Here is a 19,010-nt window from a genome sequence, read left to right as displayed (position 1 = left end):
GGAAAAGGGAGGAGGAGGAGCCCGAGGGCGGGGGGATGGGAGGAGACAGCTAGAGGGTTAAGGAAGGGGAGGAGACAGCAAGGGCTAGCAAAATTGGGAGAATTCAACGTTCATGCCAACCGGACGCAAGCAACCCAGGCGGAATATGAGGTGCTGTTCCTCCAATTTCCGGTGTTGCTCACTCTGGCCATGGAGGAGGCCCAGGACAGAAAGGTCGGATTAGGAATGGGAGGGGGAGTTGAAGTGCTGAGCCACCGGGAGATCAGGTTGGTTAGTGCGAACCGGGCGGAGGTGTTGGGCGAAGCGATCGCCAAGCCTGCGCCTGGTCTTACCTTCTGCTATAGGAAGGATGTCATGAAGCTGGGAAGAGTGCGGAGAAACTCGATGAGGAAGTTGCCAGGACGTGAGGCCTTGAGTTATGGAGAACGCTAGGACAATTACGGTCACCCAGAATCCCCAAATATTAATTTATTATAGAATCGATTATTATATATTTATCTGTGTGTCATTGTATTGCAGGAAACATGTTCTCGATGTTGGGGGAATCCAGAACCAGGGGCCACAGTTTAAGAATAAGGGGTAAGCCTTTTAGAACGGAGACGAGGAAACACTTTTTCTAACAGAGAGTGTTGAATCTCACAGAGGGCAGTGGAGGCCAAGTCACTGGATGGATTTAAGAGAGAGTTAGATAGAGCTCTAGGGGCTGGTGGAATCAGGGGATATGGGGAGAAGGCAGGCACGGGTTACTGATTGGGGACGATCAGCCATGATCACAATGAATGGCGGTGCTGGCTCGAGGGGCCGAATCACCTCCTCCTGCACCTATTGTGTATGTTTCTCGGATGCAGCCCCCTCCCCTGTTTGATGTGGGTCAGACCATGAACAGAACGAGTTATCAGCCTCTGCACCAAAGGCCAGCACACACGATGCCAGTAAACCAAATGGCCTGTCCCACCATTTAAACTAAAGGGCAGGTCCCACATTTTTTCAGCGACTTCCGGCGTCATATCAGGGTAGCCAAAAGATTTTGAACATTTCAAAATCCAGCGGCGACAAAAAAAATGCCGCGACACTTGAAAAAACACCGCGCGTCAATACGTCGTCACCACCGCGAATTTTTCGGTGACCTGATACGTCAGTTGCCAAAAAAATCGCCAAGTGGGACAGGCCCTCTACCTGCATCTTTAACTGCTGCAGGACCAGTGAATCCACCATTACAATGAGCAGTGAACAGGAGTCAAGGTGAACGTTTAGCTTGCAAAAAAACATCAGTTGCGATTCACTTGCTCTGACGCAGAACCAGGGGCCACAGTTTAAGAATAAGGGGGAAGCCATTTAGAACGGAGACGAGGAAACACTTTTTCTCACAGAGAGTGGTGAGTCTGTGGAATTCTCTGCCTCAGAGGGTGGTGGAGGCAGGTTCTCTGGACACTTTCAAGAGAGAGCTAGATAGGGCTCTTAAAAATGGCGGAGTCAGGGGATATGGGGAGAAGGCAGGAACGGGGTACTGATTGGGGATGATCAGCCATGATCACATTGAATGGCGGTGCTGGCTCGAAGGGCCGAATGGCCTACTCCTGCACCTATTGTCAATTGTCTAATAATACGTCAACTGCAATAAACAAGTCACCCCTTGGGCTGATCGTGAACGTGGAGTATAGGTCAGCACAGCAGGCCCAGGCCCTTCGGCCCACAATGTCCATGCCGAACGTGGAGTATAGACCAGTACAGCATAGGCACAGGCCTCACACATCTACTTTAAACCCTCTCACCATAAAGTTATGCCCTCTAATCTTGCACATTTTCAGTTAGACAGGTACATGGACAGGACAGGTTTGGAGGGATGTGGGCCAAACACAGGCAGGTGTGACTCGTGTAGCTGGGACATGTTGGTTGGTGTGGGCAAGTTGGGCTGAAGGGCCTGTTTCCATGCTGTATCACTCTATGAATAGTGTAGCTGGGACATGGTGGCCGGTGTGGGCAAGTTGGGCTGAAGGGCCTGTTTCCACACTGTACCACTCTATGACTAGTGTAGCTGGGACATGTTGGCCAGTGTGAGCAAGTTGGGCTGAAGGGCCTGTTTCCACACTGTATCACTCTATGACTAGTGTAGCTGGGACATGTTGGCCAGTGTGAGCAAGTTGGGCTGAAGGGCCTGTTTCCACACTGTATCAATCTATGACTAGTGTAGCTGGGACATGTTGGCTGGTGTGGGCATGTTGGGCTGAAGGGCCTGTTTCCACACTGTATCAATCTATGACTAGTGTAGCTGGGACATGTTGGCCAGTATGGGCAGGTTGGGCTGAAGGGCCTGCTTCCATGCTGTATCACTATTTCTCAGTTACACTTATATCAGGTCTCCCTCTGCCACTCCCCACCCTGTGAATCCCCCCTGGTTTAGTTTACTGTTTAGTTTATTGTCACGTGTACCGAGGTACAGTGAAAAGCTTTTTGTTGCGTGCTAACCTGTCAGCGGAAAGACAATACGATTACAATCGAGCCGTCCACAGTGTACAGATACATGATAAGGGAATAATGTTTGTAATGTTTAGGAAATAATATTAACCCCTCTCACAACCGCGCCCACCACGATTCTTCCCTGACGGCCTTGGGTTAAACCTTACCCCTTTCACTCGGTTAAAGGAGACAGTCATCAATAATGGCCATGGACCTCCCCCGTCCTCTCTTGCCCCCCTCTCCCCCCTCCCCTATCCCCCCTCCCTCTCCCCTCTCACCTCTCCCCTTCCCCCTCCCCTCTCCCCCCTCTCGCCCCTCCCCTCTCCCGCACCCCCCTACCCTCTCCCCTCCCCTCCCCCACTCCCCTCTTTTCCCTCCCCTCTCTCCTCTCCCCTCCCCCCCCCTCCCCTCTACCCTCTCCTCTCTCTCCTCTCCCCTCCTCCTATGGCCCATTACTGCCAGCATTTACAGACCTGTCTACTGTCCTATCCACACAGCCACTGTGTAAAACAGAGGGACCAGTAGTGCGTCCCTTGTAGCCAGGGTGCGGAGGGCAAGGAGCACCGCCACTCCACTGGGGTCCGCAAGGGGAGGTGTGACTCTGCTGTCAGTGACCGGAGGACTGGTGATGGGATCTGGGGAGTGGACAGGGCTGAAGATGTCCTGGTCGGGTTGCTCCCAGGCCTGGCCAAACAGGCCATCCACGAGTCACGGCACCAGGCGGAATAGGGCTCTGCCCGAGCCAGATGCTCGCCCCTTTACTGGGGTTACGTCCGTCCGCACGCGGCTGGTGTCAGAGAGGGACATCTTGGTTCTTGGTTCTTGCTTCTTGGTTTCCTGGCCCTCCAAATATATTGCAAATGGAATTTAAACTGGAGGCGGTGGAGGGTGGACTTAAGCAAAGAAGGGTTCTTGGGGGGAAAAAGAGCTACTTTAAATATAGTTGCTTCTGGTTGGGTAACTATGGCAGGGTGAAGACTATTCCATGTTTTAATTGTGCGGGGCAAGAATGAATTGCTGTCCACATAGAAACATAGAAACATAGAAAATAGGTGCAGGAGGAGGCCATTCGGCCCTTCGATCCAGCACCGCCATTCATTGTGATCATGGCTGATTGTCCCCAATCAATAACCCGTGCCTGCCTTCTCCCCAATCCCTTGACTCCACTAGCCCCTAGAGCTCTATCTAACTCTCTCTTAAATCCATCCAGTGATTAGGCCTCCACTGCCCTCTGTGGCAGGGAATTCCACAAATTCACAACTCTCTGGGTGAAAATATTTTTTCTCACCTCAGTCTTAAATACCTCCCCTTTATTCTAAGACTGTGGCCCCTGGTTCGGGACTCGCCCAACATTGGGAAAATTTTCCTGCATCTAGCTTGTCCAGTCCTTTTATAATTTTATATGTTTCTATAAGATTTCCCCCTCATCCTTCTAAACTCCAGTGAATACAAGCCTAGTCTTTTCAATCTTTCCTCATATGACAGTCCCGCCATCGCAGGGATCAATCTCGTGAACCTACGCTGCACTGCCTCAATCACAAGGATGTCCTTCCTCAAATTAGGAGACCAAAACTGTACACAATACTCCAGATGTGGTCTCACCAGAGCCCTACACAACTGCAGAAGAACCTCTTTACTCCTACACAAGACATATATCTTGGTGGGTGGTATCTCAAATTGGATCGAATGCCTGTGTCTGTATAGAAGTTGTCTAGTAATTATTTAGTATATTTGTACAGATTGTAACATCGTTGATTGGAAATGTAGTGTCTAGAGAACTTGGTGATTTTGTCCTATGGGGGTGGGTGTTTGTTTTGGATCGTGATTCGTTATAAATAAATAATTTTTGATACACCAAAAAAAACCCAGTGTAAAACAGGGCCTCCCCCGAGGCTCAGAGCGCTACATTGCGACAGCTATCTGAAACCCTCTCGATACAAAACAATTACCTTCACACAGAGCACGAGGGCCATGGAGATAAAGGACACAAGCAACAGTAGCAGCGTGAGGGCAGATGCATTGTTACATTGTTCCAGTGAAGAGTAACATCAGCTGCGCATGTGGCCGTCAGCAATTCTTATGGGCCTGTCCCACACAGGCGATTTTACAGCAGACTGCTGGCAACTGTCAGAGTGGAACACACACACACACACACACACACACGCACACACGCACGCACACACACGTACATACACACACACGCACACACACATACATACACACACACGTACATACACACACACGTACATACACACACACACACGTACATACACACACACACACATGTACATACACACACACGCACACACACACACACGTACATACACACACACACACACACACGTACATACACACACACACACACACGCACTCACACACACACGTACATACACACACACACACACGCACACACCCACAAGCACTCACACACACACACACGCACACACACGTGCACACACACACACACGTGCACACACGTGCACACACACACACACGCACGCATGCACGCACATACACGTGCACACACACACGCACGCACGCACATACACGTGCACACACACACGCACGCACGCACATACATCGCTTCCTTCACCAACCTGTGTGAATCGTTTAGATAGTGCTCCCCCCGCTTGCTCTGTCTAAAAAATTCCCACAGTGCAAAGCCAAGGTGATACAGACACACACGCGATGAACAGGAAGGTTGGCGCTGTAATTAAGACGGCTAAAGCACCGTGTACGGTAAATCCTTTAAAAGGGGGGGGGGGGGGGGTGAGGGGAGAGAAGGGGGGAGAAGGAGTGGAGACAACATTTAAGAAGCCAGAGATACACGGCTGTGAAGTTCGGCGGACATTTAACATTACCGGTCGGTTATCCTTGGTTCTGAAAACTACTGCTTATGTTTTTTTCCCAATGAGCCAATGAAATTCACCGGTCAGCACCGGCTACAATCTACGAGAACCTTCGACCTCCTGGTGACCCACTAGGACCTCCTGGCGACCCACCTACGGCACGAGTATTCTCGCTACTCACCATGGCGGCTTCATCCTGGTCCCCGTTAATTTCTCAACATGTTGGAAAGATTTGCGGTGACCATAATGAGGCCGCGACTAGTTCCCAGAATGCGGGAACTCCTCGCGACCATGAAGGCAACTCCCCGGCAACCACCGGCAATGGTCCCTTCCATAAGCTAGGGTACTGTCCGATTCACCTCCACCCCATTGTGGACATTGGACTTTGTCTGTGGAACTGATGAGCTACAATGCTGAGAACTATATCCTGCACTCTGTATCTTTCCCTTTGCTCTACCTGTTGTACTCGAGTTTGACGTGATTGTATTTATGTAAAATATAATATGATTGGATTGCAAAACAAGGTTTTAATTGTACCTCAGTACATGTGGCACGGTGGCGCAGCGGTAGAGTTGCTGCCTTACAGCGCTTACACGCCAGAGACCTGGGTTCCATCCCGACTATGGGTGCTGTCTGCACAGAGTTTGCACGTTCTCCCTGTGACCTGCGTGGGTTTTCTCCGGGATCTGCCTCCACACTCCCAAGGCGTACAGGTTTGTTGGTCAATTGGCTAGGTGTATATGTAAATTGTCCCTGGTGTGTGTAGGATAGTGTCAGTGTAGATCAGTATTACGTATAAGTTCATCGTGCACCTTCTCATTGACGATTCCATAAACCAGTCTGCTTCGTATCAGACTATCGGGCGAACCTGTCCAAGCGTACGTCAGTTCTTTGAAACACATCGCCAGCAGGTGCGAGTTTGACAATTTGTGCGATAGTCTCATAGGAGGCAGATTGGTTGATGGAATTCTCAATGATGAGGTGCGTGATGAATCTCTACGTCATACTGATCCACAGTGTATGGGGATCGCTGGTCGACACGGAATCCATGGGCCGAAGGGCCTGTTTCTCCACTGTATCTCTAAACCACTAGGGGCGCCACATGATGGCAGCCTCTGCTTACAGTCTGTCTGTTTTTCCACCTTTTTAGTTATTTTCAGTCAGTTTTAAAAGTACGTGTTGGAGTTTCTTAGTCTTTTCTATGTGGGGGGGGGGGGGGGAGGGAGGGGAAGGGGGAAACTGTTTCCCAGTCACTTCCTGGCCAGGGTTCGACTATTCTCCGAGTCGCATCTTCGCCCCCCCCCCCCCCCCATTCCCCCGCTCCCCTCGCGGCCTACCAACTGGATTGGAGCGGCCTTTCCTGCCGGAGACGGACCAAAGCTTCAGCAGCGGCGGCGGAGCACTGAATTCACTGTGGAGCGGGCGATGCCTCACCTGGGATCGCCGTGTGAAGCTCCGGAGTGTTTAAGAAGGAACTGCAGATGCTGGAAAATCGAAGATAGACAAAGGTGCTGGAGAAACTCAGCGGGTGCAACAGCATCTAAGGAGTGAAGGAAATGGGCAAAGGTTTCGCGAAGAAGGGTTTCGGCCCAAAACGTAGCCTATTTCCTTCGCTACTTAGATGCTGCTGCACCCGCTGAGTTTCTCCAACACCTTTGTCTGCCTTGGAGCTCCGGAGTGTTGGGCCAGCAGCTTCAACATCGCGGAGATGCTGTTGCAGAACTTCTAGCCGCGAGCGGCGCAGACTTCAACATCACGGAGTCCTGGGGCCCTTTGCCGAGGGCCGCCAGCATTGAATCTCCGCCCAGCTCGGCCTGTGGACTTCAGGAGCTGCGGTCTCCGGTAAGAAGTGGCCGATTCGGAAGTCCAAGCCGATGAGGGTGTTCTTCCGTTCTGACGTTGGGGTTCTATCATCCCGGCGAGAGGGCCTGTACATCGGGCCGCCTGTAGCAGCGACTGCGGGGGGGGGGGGGGGGCTCAGGAGGCCCCGACCACCGGTGAACAACAAAGAACATCAAAGAGGAAGATGACTGAACTTTGGTGCCTTCCCTCACAGTGGGAAACTTTGATGTTGGGGAAACTGTGTGGGGATGTTTATGTTAAAGACTACCGTGTTCTGTGTTATTTATTATTCGTATGGCTGTATGGTGACCCCACATTTCACTGTACCAATTGGTGCATGTGACAATCAATGTCTCTTGAATCATGAATCTCTTAAACTAAGCTGAACCTGCACCATGTGAATGTGATTTAGACAATAGACAATAGACAATAGGTGCAGGAGGAGGCCATTCGGCCCTTCGAGCCTGCACCGCCATTCAATGTGATCATGGCTGATCATCCCCAATCAGTACCCCGTTCCTGCCTTCTCCCCATATCCCCTGACTCCACTATCTTTAAGAGCCCTATCTAGCTCTCTCTTGAAAGCATCCAGAGAACTGGCCTCCACCGCCCTCTGAGGAAGAGAATTCCACACACTCACAACTCTCTGTGAGAAAAAGTGTTTGTCAACTTGTTGTGTGCCAGTTACTTACCATTCCACCAGTACACTCGCGACAGTCCTGCAAACACGCCAGGTTCTCCCAGGTGCTGTAAGCCTTCAGGCCTGCGACCAGCGCCTGCAGCGAGCGATTGTTGACCAGGTTCCTGCCTTGGCACATATCTTCATCCAGTATCTCTCCCGCGTACCTGTGGTGGGCGACACAGCAAGAAACCTGAATCCCCCAACGAGCGGTCAACCATAACGCAAGCGCAAGCTGACTTGTCCAATCCCTCTGGGAGCTGACGAACACTAAACATCTATAGCTGTACCATAAAGAACACTGACTGGTTGCATCATGGTCTGGCAAGGTGGCGCAGCGGTAGAGTTACAGCGCCAGACCTTTTTTTTAAATTATACAAATACTTTTATTCAAAAAATAAAACTAAATATACAAACTAACACAATCAAAGACTGCCGATGTTGACAGTTTTACAAACAAACCATCACCAAATTAATATAACGCCAACCTCTATTACTGGGTAAATAATATTAAAAATGTAATTTATTGGATGGACGATACATGCCAACAAGTAAACTGGTTAATAATGGAGAGGGAAGATTGGTTCCCTTTCAATATAGGCGCGATTCTTCTCTCTCCAATACATCTGAAGAAATCAATGTATGAGAGAAATCCGATGATCCATAGCACCTTAAGAATCTGGAAACAGCTGAAATCAACCCTTAAATTGAGAAATGTCTCTCTCCTCTTACCAATCGCCAACAATCCCTTGTTTAAACCGTCTACTTTAGACAAGGCGTTTACACAATGGGAAAGCTTAGGAATTAAAAAGCTGGGAGACCTTTATGAGATGGGGACCCTCCTCTCGTTTCAAGAATTACAGTTGAAATATCATTTGAAAGGCAGTCAATACTTCAGATATCTTCAAATACGAGACTATGTGAAAATACACACGCAAGATTGTCACTCTATGGGCCCAGATATACTAGATTAATGCATGAATAGAAAGTTGGATTCAAATAAGTTTACATCGTACCTCTATAATACCCTTTTAAATTTATATATTCCATCGTAGGAAATAATTAGGCGAGCTTGGGAAGACGAATTGGGTTTAACAATTTCAAATGATAGTTGGGAGGAAAGTCTTCTATATACAGTGGCTTGCAAAAGTATTCATACCCCTTAAACTTTTCCACATTTTGTCACGTTACAACCACAAACGTAAATGTATTTTATTGGGATTTTATGTGATAGACCAACACAAAGTGGCGCATAATTGTGAAGTGGAAGGAAAATGATACATGGTTTTCAAATTTTTTTACAAATAAAAAACTGAAAAGTGTGGCGTGCAAAAGTATTCAGCCCCCTTTACTCTGATACCCCTAAATAAAATCCAGTGCAACCAATTGCCTTCAGAAGTCACCTAATTAATAAATAGAGTCCACTTGTGTGTAATCTAATCTCAGTATAAATACAGCTGTTCTGTGAAGGCCTCAGAGGTTTGTTAGAGAACATTAGTGAACAAACAGCATCATGAAGCTCAAGGAACACACCAGACAGGTCAGGGATAAAGTTGTGGAGAAGTTTAAAGCAGGGTTAGGTTATAAAAAAAATCCCAAACTTTGAACATCTCACAGAGCACTGTTCAATCCATCATCCGAAAATGGAAAGAGTATGGCACAACTGCAAACCTACCAAGACATGGCCGTCCACCTAAACTGACAGGCCGGGCAAGGAGAGCATTGATCAGAGAAGCAGCCAAGAGGCCCATGGTAACTCTGGAGGAGCTGCAGAGATCCACAGCTCAGGTGGGAGAATCTGTCCACAGGACAACTATTAGTCGTGCACTCCACAAATCGGGCCTTTATGGAAGAGTGGCAAGAAGAAAGCCATTGTTGAAAAAAAGCCATAAGAAGTCCCGTTTGCAGTTTGCCACAAGCCATGTGGAGGACACAGCAAATATGTGGAGGAAGGTGCTCTGGTCAGATGAGACCAAAATTGAACTTTTTGGCCTAAATGCAAAACGCTATGTGTGGCGGAAAACTAACACTGCATATCACCCTGAACACACCATCCCCACTGTGAAACATGGTGGTGGCAGCATCATGCTGTGGGGATGCTTTTCTTCAGCAGGGACAGGGAAGCTGGTCAGAGTTGATGGGAAGATGGATGGAGCCAAATACAGGGCAATCTTGGAAGAAAACCTGTTAGAGTCTGCAAAAGACTTGAGACTGGGGCGGAGGTTCACCTTCCAGCAGGACAACGACCCTAAACATACAGCCAGAGCTACAATGGAATGGTTTAGATCAAAGCATATTCATATGTTAGAATGGCCCAGTCAAAGTCCAGACCTAAATCCAATTGAGAATCTCTGGCAAGACTTGAAAATTGCTGTTCACAGACGCTCTCCATCCAATCTGACTGAGCTTGAGCTATTTTGCAAAGAAGAATGGGCAAAAATTCCAGTCTCTAGATGTGCAAAGCTGGTAGAGACATACCCCAAAAGACTTGCAGCTGTAATTGCAGCGAAAGGTGGTTCTACAAAGTATTGACTCAGGGGGGCTGAATACTTTTGCACGCCACACTTTTCAGTTTTTTATTTGTAAAAAAATTTGAAAACCATGTATCATTTTCCTTCCACTTCACAATTATGCACCACTTTGTGTTGGTCTATCACATAAAATCCCAATAAAATACATTTACGTTTGTGGTTGTAACGTGACAAAATGTGGAAAAGTTCAAGGAGTATGAAAACTTTTGCAAGCCACTGTATACATTACTGTTCTCTTAATGTCAGGCACTCGCTAATACAATTCAAAATACTGCATAGACTTTATTATTCAAAGTCTAAATTGAACAAGATCTTCCTAAATGTCTCCCCTATTTGTGATAAATGTCTCCTCCAAGAAGCAACTATAACCCATTCCTTTGCTTCCTGAACAAAATTACACAACTTCTGGAGGGGAATTTTTGATATCTTTCCAAAATACTTAAAATAAAATTGGATCCCGACATAAAACTGATCACACTAGGAATGCCAGAGGCCTGTTCTGAGCTAACATTATTTCAAAGACGTTTTCTTAACTATGGCCTAATAACGGCGAAAAAACTAATACCTACATTTTGGAAACAGACAACAGTCCCCACAGTGAAGATGTGGATTACAGATATGTCCGAGACTACATTTGGAAAACATTAGGCTATTCTTGGTGGAAAAACCAGATCAATTTCTCAAGACATGGACACCACTTCACCGAAGTTTTACAAGAATAGTATGGGGCAACACAAATTTAAATTTAAATCCGATGCTGGGTTGGGTGAGGTGGGCGGGAGGAGGGGGGGGGGGAGGGGGGGGGGGAGGAGGGGGGGGGCAAGGTATATCTCCACCTCTCTTTTTCTTTTTTTTAATTTCTATATCTTTCGGCCAAACTACTTTGGTAGTTTAGGGGTCTTTCCTTTCTTCTTTTTCGAGCTATCTTTTCACTTTTCACTTTTTCCCTTTCTTTTTCTCTTTTCCTTTTGTTTTTTAATTTTCAGGTTATAACGTTAAAAATGAAGGTGTACAATAATTGTATAATCATATATGCCGAATATTTCATCTTTGTACAATTGCTTCTAATAAAAATAAATTTAAATAAATATATATATATATAACGCCAACTTTAACAACAAAATACTCGACCTCCCGAGGCGACCAGCATTCACGGAAGGCCTCCAAAGTCTCCGTGGAGCCAGAGATCTTTAGTGCTGTCTGCGTGGAGTTTGTACCTTCTCCCCGCGACCATGTGGGTTTTCACTGGGTGCTCCGGTTTCCTCCCACACTCCAAAAGACATGCGAGTTTGCCGGGCACATCATGCTAACTAACCTCCCCACCATCGAAGGGATCTACAGGAGACACTGCTTCAAAAAGGCAGCCAGCATCATCTGAGACCCGCTACCTGATCTCCCGGTGGCTCAGCATTTCAACTCCCCCTCCCATTCCCAATCCGACCTTTCTGTCCTGGGCCTCCTCCATGGCCAGAGTGAGTCCAACTGTAAATTGGAGGAGCAGCACCTCATATTTCGCTTGGGTAGTTTACACCCCAGCGGTATGAACATTGACTTCTCCAATTTCAGGTAGTCCCTGCTTTCTCCCTCCTTCCCCTCCCCTTCCCAGCTCCCCCACAGCCCACTGTCTCCGCCTCTTCCTTGCTTCTTCCCTCCTCCCCCCCCCCCCCCATACCCCCACATCAGTCTGAAGAAGGGTCTCGACCTGAAACGCCACCTATTCCTTTGCTCCATAGATGCTGCGTCACCCGCTGAGTTTCTCCAGCATTTTTTGTCTACGCTGAAAGAAGTAGCAGATAGCAGATGGATGCGGGAGCAGAGGGTTTGCCTGGTGGATGAGTCAGGTGGGGGGGGGGGGGGGGAGAAAGGTGGAGAGATAGTCACCGAGGCTGGAGGTGATGAGTGGAGAATACCAGAGGATGCAAAGGGAACCTGGTTACAATGCAGAGAGTGGATGGAATGGCGGGAGTCAGACACATTTGGGAGTAGGGATGGGAGGAGGATGAATGGAGGGAGGAGATGCAAAGAGGGCAACAGAATCAGCGCCTCCTCACCTGGATCTACCTATCACTTACTAGGCTTTGCCCCACTCTGCATAGAAGGGAGACGAGGAGGAATTTGGCTGATCACACTGGTTGGCTGACCGCACTATGTCAGGTAACGGTAACATTGGCAGCCAAGGTGGCGCAGCGGTAGAGTTGCTGCCTTACAGCGAATGCAGCGCCGGAGACCCGGGTTCCATCCCCACTACAGGCGCTGTCTGTACGGAGTTTGCACGTTCTCCCCGTGACCTGCGTGGGTTTTCTCAGAGATCTTCGGTTTCCTCCCACACTCCAAAGATGTGCAGGTTTGTAGGTTAATTGGCTTGGTGAATGTAAAAATTGTCCCTAGTGGGTGTAGGATAGTGTTAATGTGCGGGGATCGCTGGTCGGCGTGGACCCGGTGGGCCGAAGGGCCTGTTTCCACGCTGTATCTCTAAACTTTGAACCTTTGAACTTAACCAAACTGAAGTATGATTACTGGTGCAAGGGTTTGGGAGCTGAGTGATTGGGCAACTGAGGACCGGAGGCCACATCCTCAGAATAAAAGGACGTTCCTTTAGAAAGGAGATGAGGAGGAATTTCTTTAGTCAGAGGGCGGTGAATCTGTGGGATTCATTGCCACAGAAGGCTGTGGAGGACAAGTCAATGGATATCTTTTAAAGTGGAGATTGACAGATTCTTGATTAGTACAGGTGTCAGGGGTTGTGGGGAGAAGGCAGGAGAGTGGGGTTAGGAGGGAGAGATAGATCAGCCATGATTGAATGGCGGAGTAGCCGATGGGCTGAATGGCCTCATTCTGCTCCTAGAACTTCAGTTCAGTTCAGTTGAGTTTATTGTCACATGTACCGAGGTACAGTGAAAAGCTTTAGAGGGTCTCGACCCAAATGTCATCTGTACATCGTTCCACTGATGTTGTAGAAAGGAACTGCAGGTATAGGTCGAAGATATTCCAGCACTTGGTGTCGATCCTCCACAGATGCTGACTGACCCACTGAGTCAGACCCACTGACTCACACATCCATCAGTCATAAGAAGGGTCTCGACCCAAGACGTCACCTATTCCTTCTCTCCATAGATGCTGCCTCACCCGCTGAGTTTCTCCAGCATTTTTGTCTACCTTCGATTTTTCCAGCATCTGCAGCATGTCGGTAACTACAAGTTACATCTTCTTCTCACACAGAGGGTGGTGGGTGTATGGAACGAGCTGCCAGAGGAGGTGGTTGAGGCCGGTACTATAACAGCATTTAAAAGACACTTGGACAGGCACGTGGATAGGACAGGTTTAGAGGGATGTGGGCAAACAGGGCTAGGTGGAACTTGCTTAGATGGGATATTTTGGTTGGCACGGTCACATTGGGCCAAAGGGCCTGTTTCCATGCTGCACGCCACTGACTATATATGACGTGACGGTGATTTTATTATCAATCCAAAACTCACTCCTAGACTACTACAGTTGTTCCTCTCCTCAACCAATTAATATTGGCAAAACATTGAATTCTCTGATTATAGACAATAGACAATAGGTGCAGGAGTAGGCCATTCGGCCCTTCGAGCCAGCACCGCCATTCAATGTGATCATCCCCAATCAGTACCCCTGCCTTCTCCCCATATCCCCTAACTCCGCTATCTTTAAGAGCCCTATCTTCTTCTTGCGTAAGGCATGCACAGCCTAAAGTTGTAAAAACAAGTCTGAAGGCTTTGTGTCTCAATGCAAGGAGCATTCGTAATAAGATGGATGAGTTGAATGTGCAGATAGCTATTAATGACTATGATATAGTTGGGATCACGGAGACATGGCTCCAGGGTGACCAAGGCTGGGAGCTGAACATCCAGGGATATTCAATATTCAGGAAGGATAGACAAAAAGGAAAAGGAGGTGGGGTAGCGTTGCTGGTTAGAGAGGAGATTAACGCAATAGAAAGGACGGACATTAGTTTGGAGGATGTGGAATCGATATGGGTAGAGCTGCGAAACACTAAGGGGCAGAAAACGCTAGTGGGAGTTGTGTACAGGCCACCTAACAGTAGTAGTGGTTGGGGATGGCATCAAACAGGAAATTAGAAATGCGTGCAACAAAGGTAAAACAGTTATAATGGGTGACTACAATCTACGTATAGATTGTGTGAATCAAATTGGCAGGGGTGCTGAGGAAGAGGATTTCTTGGAATGTATGCGGGATAGTTTTCTAAACCAACATGTAGAGGAACCAACGAGAGAGCAGGCTATTCTAGACTGGGTATTGAGTAATGAGGAAGGGTTAGTTAGCAGTCTTGTTGTGCGTGGCCCCTTGGGCAAGAGTGACCATAATATGGTTGAGTTTTTCATTAGGATGGAGAGTGACATCGTTAATTCAGAAACAAGGGTCCTGAACTTAAAGAAAGGTAACTTTGAGGGTATGAGACGTGAATTGGCCAAGATAGCCTAGCAATTGATTCTTAAAGGGTTGACGGTGGATATGCAATGGAAGGCATTTAAGGACTGCATGGATGAACTACAACAATTGTTCATCCCAGTTTGGCAAAAGAATAAATCAGGGAAGGTAGTGCATCCGTGGATAACAAGGGAAATCAGGGATAGTATCAAAACAAAAGATGAAGCGTACAAATTAGCCAGAAAAAGCAGCTTACCAGAGGACTGGGAGAAATTCAGAGTCCAGCAGAGGAGGACAAAGGGCTTAGAAACATAGAAACATAGAAATTAGGTGCAGGAGTAGGCCATTCGGCCCTTCGAGCCTGCACCGCCATTCAATATGATCATGGCTGATCATCCAACTCAGTATCCCGTACCTGCCTTCTCTCCATACCCTCTGATCCCCTTAGCCACAAGGGCCACATCTAACTCCCTCTTAAATATAGCCAATGAACTGGCCTCGACTACCCTCTGTGGCAGGGAGTTCCAGAGATTCACCACTCTCTGTGTGAAAAAAGTTCTTCTCATCTCGGTTTTAAAGGATTTCCCGCTTATCCTTAAGCTGTGACCCCTTGTCCTGGACTTCCCCAACATCGGGAGCAATCTTCCTGCAGCTTAATTAGGAAAGGGAAAATAGATTATGAAGGAAAACTGGCAGGGAACGTAAAATCTGACTGCAAAAGTTTTTATAGATATGTGAAGAGAAAAAGATTAGTTAAAACAAATGTAGGTCCCTTGCAGTCAGAAACAGGTGAATTGATCATGGGAAACAAGGACATGGCAGACCAATTGAATAACTACTTTGGTTCTGTCTTCACTAAGGAAGACATAAATAATATGCCGGAAATAGCAGGGGACCGGGGGTCAAATGAGATGGAGGAACACAGTGAAATCCAGGTTAGCCGGGAAGTGGTGTTAGGTAAATTGAATGGATTTGTAAAACAAATTTTTTTTTTTTAAATTCTATATTATTTTTAATATGTTTTATTATTTATTATTTATTTATTTTTATGATACTGACTGTAAAGGGAAATTCATTTCGTTGTCTCTAATTGAGACAATGATAATAAATTTGAATACAATACAATACAATACAATTAAAGGCCGATAAATCCCCAGGGCCAGAGTACCCAGAAGTAGCTCCAGAAATAGTGGATGCATTAGTGATAATTTTTCAAAACTCTTTAGGTTCTGGAGTAGTTCCTGAGGATTGGAGGGTAGCTAATGTAACCCCACTTTTTAAAAAGGGCGGGAGAGAGAAAACGGGGAATTACAGACCAGTTAGTCTAACATCGGTAGTGGGGAAACTGCTAGAGTCAGTTATTAAAGATGGGATAGCAGCACATTTGGAAAGTGGTGAAATCATTGGACAAAGTCAGCATGGAATTATGAAAGGTAAATCATGTCTGACGAATCTTGTAGAATTTTTTGAGGATGTAACTAGTAGAGTGGATAAGGGAGAACCAGTGGATGTGTTATATGTGGACTTTCAGAAGGCTTTCGACAAGGTCCCACTTAAGAGATTAGTATACAAACTTAAAGCACACGGTATTGGGGGTTCAGTATTGATGTGGATAGAGAACTGGCTGGTAGACAGGAAGCAAAGAGTAGGAGTAAACGGGTCCTTTTCACAATGGCAGGCAGTGACTAGTGGGGTACCGCAAGGCTCAGTGCTGGGACCCCAGCTATTTACAATATATATTAATGATTTGGACGAGGGAATTGAATGCAACATCTCCAAGTTTGCGGATGACACAAAGCTGGGGGGCAGTGTTAGCTGTGAGGAGGATGCTAGGAGGCTGCAAGGTGACTTGGATAGGCTGGGTGAGTGGGCAAATGCATGGCAGATGCAGTATAATGTGGATCAATGTGAGGTTATCCATTTTGGTGGCAAAAACAGGAAAGTAGACTGTTATCTGAATGGTGGTCGATTAGGAAAAGGGGGGGAGATGCAACGAGACCTGGGTGTCATGGTACACCAGTCATTGAAAGTAGGCAAACAAAGGTACACAAAATTGCTGGGGAAACTCAGCGGGTGCAGCAGCATCTATGGAGCGAAGGAAATAGGCGACGTTTCGGGCCGAAACCCTTCTTCAGACTGATGGGGGGTGGGAGAAAGAAGGAAAAGGGGAGGAGGAGGAGGAGCCCGAGGGCGGGCGGATGGGAGGGTGGGAGGAGACAGCTAGAGGGTTAAGGAAGGGGAGGAGACAGCAAGGGCTAGCAAAATTGGGAGAATTCAATGTTAATGCCATACGGACGCAAGGTCCCCAGACGGAATATGAGGTGCTGTTCCTCCAATTTCCGCTGTTGCTCACTCTGGCAATGGAGGAGACCCAGGACAGAGAGGTCGGATTGGGAATGGGAGGGGGAGTTGAAGTGCTGAGCCACCGGGAGTTCAGGTAGGTTATTGCGGACTGAGCGGTGGTGTTCGGCGAAACGATCGCCCAACCTACGCTTGGTCTCCCCGATGTAAATCAGCTGACATCTAGAGCAGCGGATGCAGTAGATGAGGTTGGAGGAGATACAGGTGAACCTTTGTCGCACCTGGAACGACTGCTTGGGTCCTTGAATGGAGTCGAGGGGGGAGGTGAAGGGACAGGTGTTGCATTTCTTGCGGTTGCAACGGAAAGTGCCCGGGGAGGGGGTGGTGCGGGAGGGAAGGGAAGAATTGACGAGGGAGTTGCGGAGGGAGCGGTCTTTGCGGAAGGCAGACATGGGGGGAGATGGGAAGATGTGGCGAGTGGTGGGGTCACGTTGGAGGTGGCGGAAATGGCGGAGGATTATGTGTTGTATTTGGCGGCTGGTGGGGTGAAAGGTGAGGACCAGAGGTACTCTGCCCTTATTGCGAGTGCGGGGATGGGGCATGCAGGTGCAGCAGGCAGTGAAGAAAGCGAATGGTATGTTAGCATTCATAGCAAAAGGATTTGAGTATAGGAGCAGGGAGGTTCTACTGCAGTTGTACAGGGTCTTGGTGAGACCACACCTGGAGTATTGCGTACAGTTTTGGTCTCCTAATCTGAGGAAGGACATTCTTGCCATAGAGGGAGTACAGAGAAGTTTCACCAGACTGATTCCTGGGATGTCAGGACTTTCATATGAAGAAAGACTGGATAGACTCGGCTTGTACTCGCTAGAATTTAGAAGATTGAGGGGGGATCTTATAGAAACTTACAAAACTCTTAAGGGGTTGGACAGACTAGATGCAGGAAGATTGTTCCCGATGTTGGGGAAGTCCAGAACAAGGGGTCACAGTTTGAGGATAAGGGGGAAATCTTTTAGGACCGAGATGAGAAAAACATTTTTCACACAGAGAGTGGTGAATCTCTGAAATTCACTGCCACAGAAGGTAGTTGAGGCCAATTCATTGTCTATATTTAAGAGGGAGTTAGATGTGGCCCTTGTGGCTAAAGGGATCAGGGGGTATGGAGAGAAGGCAGGTACAGGATACTGAGTTGGATGATCAGCCATGATCATATTGAATGGCGGTGCTGGCTCGAAGGGCCGAATGGCCTACTCCTGCACCTATTTTCTATGTTTCTATGTTTCTATGTTTTATTTGATCTTATTTGATTGTGCACGCCAGGTTGATTGCATTCGTCGAAACAGGGAGGACCACGTGAAGGTTGCAATCCCCCGCCCCAGAGCTCTAGCTAGCTCTCTCTTGAAAGCATCCAACAAACCGGCCTTGAGGCAGAGAATTCCGCAGACTCACAACTCTGTTATATGGGGAGAAGGCAGGAATGGAGTACTGATTGGGGATGATCAGCCATGATCACATTGAATGGGGGTACTGGCTCAAAGGGCCGAATGGCCTCCTCCTGCACCCATTGTCTATTGTCTCTGTGTGAAAAAGTGTTTCCTCATCTGGGTATTGTTGGCTGAACATTGCATTCTCCAATTTTAGGCAACAACATGATCCTTGTCCTCTCCCTTCTCGCCAAAGTAACCCTCCCCTTACCTCCCCCCACTCACCTGTGTCCCACCTAACACCTATTCTCCCCGCTCACCTTTTCATTTCTCACCTTTGTCCGACCACCTGCCTATTAAATAACCCTGCTCACCTGTATCAACCTATCACCTGCCAGGCTTTGTCCTGCCCCGCCTCTCATAATGCTTTCTTCTCTCCCCCCCCCCCACTAGAATCAGCCTGAAAAAGGGTTCCTACCCAAAACGTCACCTATCCATGTTCTCCACAGATGCTGCC

General features: G+C 47.8%; 1 protein-coding gene across 1 annotated transcript in view; it reads right to left on the bottom strand.

The window, feature by feature from the left end:
• The window catches only part of acoxl (acyl-CoA oxidase like), a 311,202-nt gene that overhangs the window by 126,398 nt on the left and 165,794 nt on the right, over window positions 1–19,010 (bottom strand). The window contains exon 12 of the mRNA XM_033022103.1: window positions 7,841–7,994. Within this exon, the coding sequence (XP_032877994.1) occupies window positions 7,841–7,994 (154 nt within the window). The remainder of the gene's footprint in view (window positions 1–7,840; window positions 7,995–19,010) is intronic.

This window comes from Amblyraja radiata, chromosome 5, assembly GCF_010909765.2.
Source record: "Amblyraja radiata isolate CabotCenter1 chromosome 5, sAmbRad1.1.pri, whole genome shotgun sequence".
Taxonomy (NCBI): domain Eukaryota; kingdom Metazoa; phylum Chordata; class Chondrichthyes; order Rajiformes; family Rajidae; genus Amblyraja; species Amblyraja radiata.
This window is presented reverse-complemented; position numbering and strand designations above follow the sequence as displayed.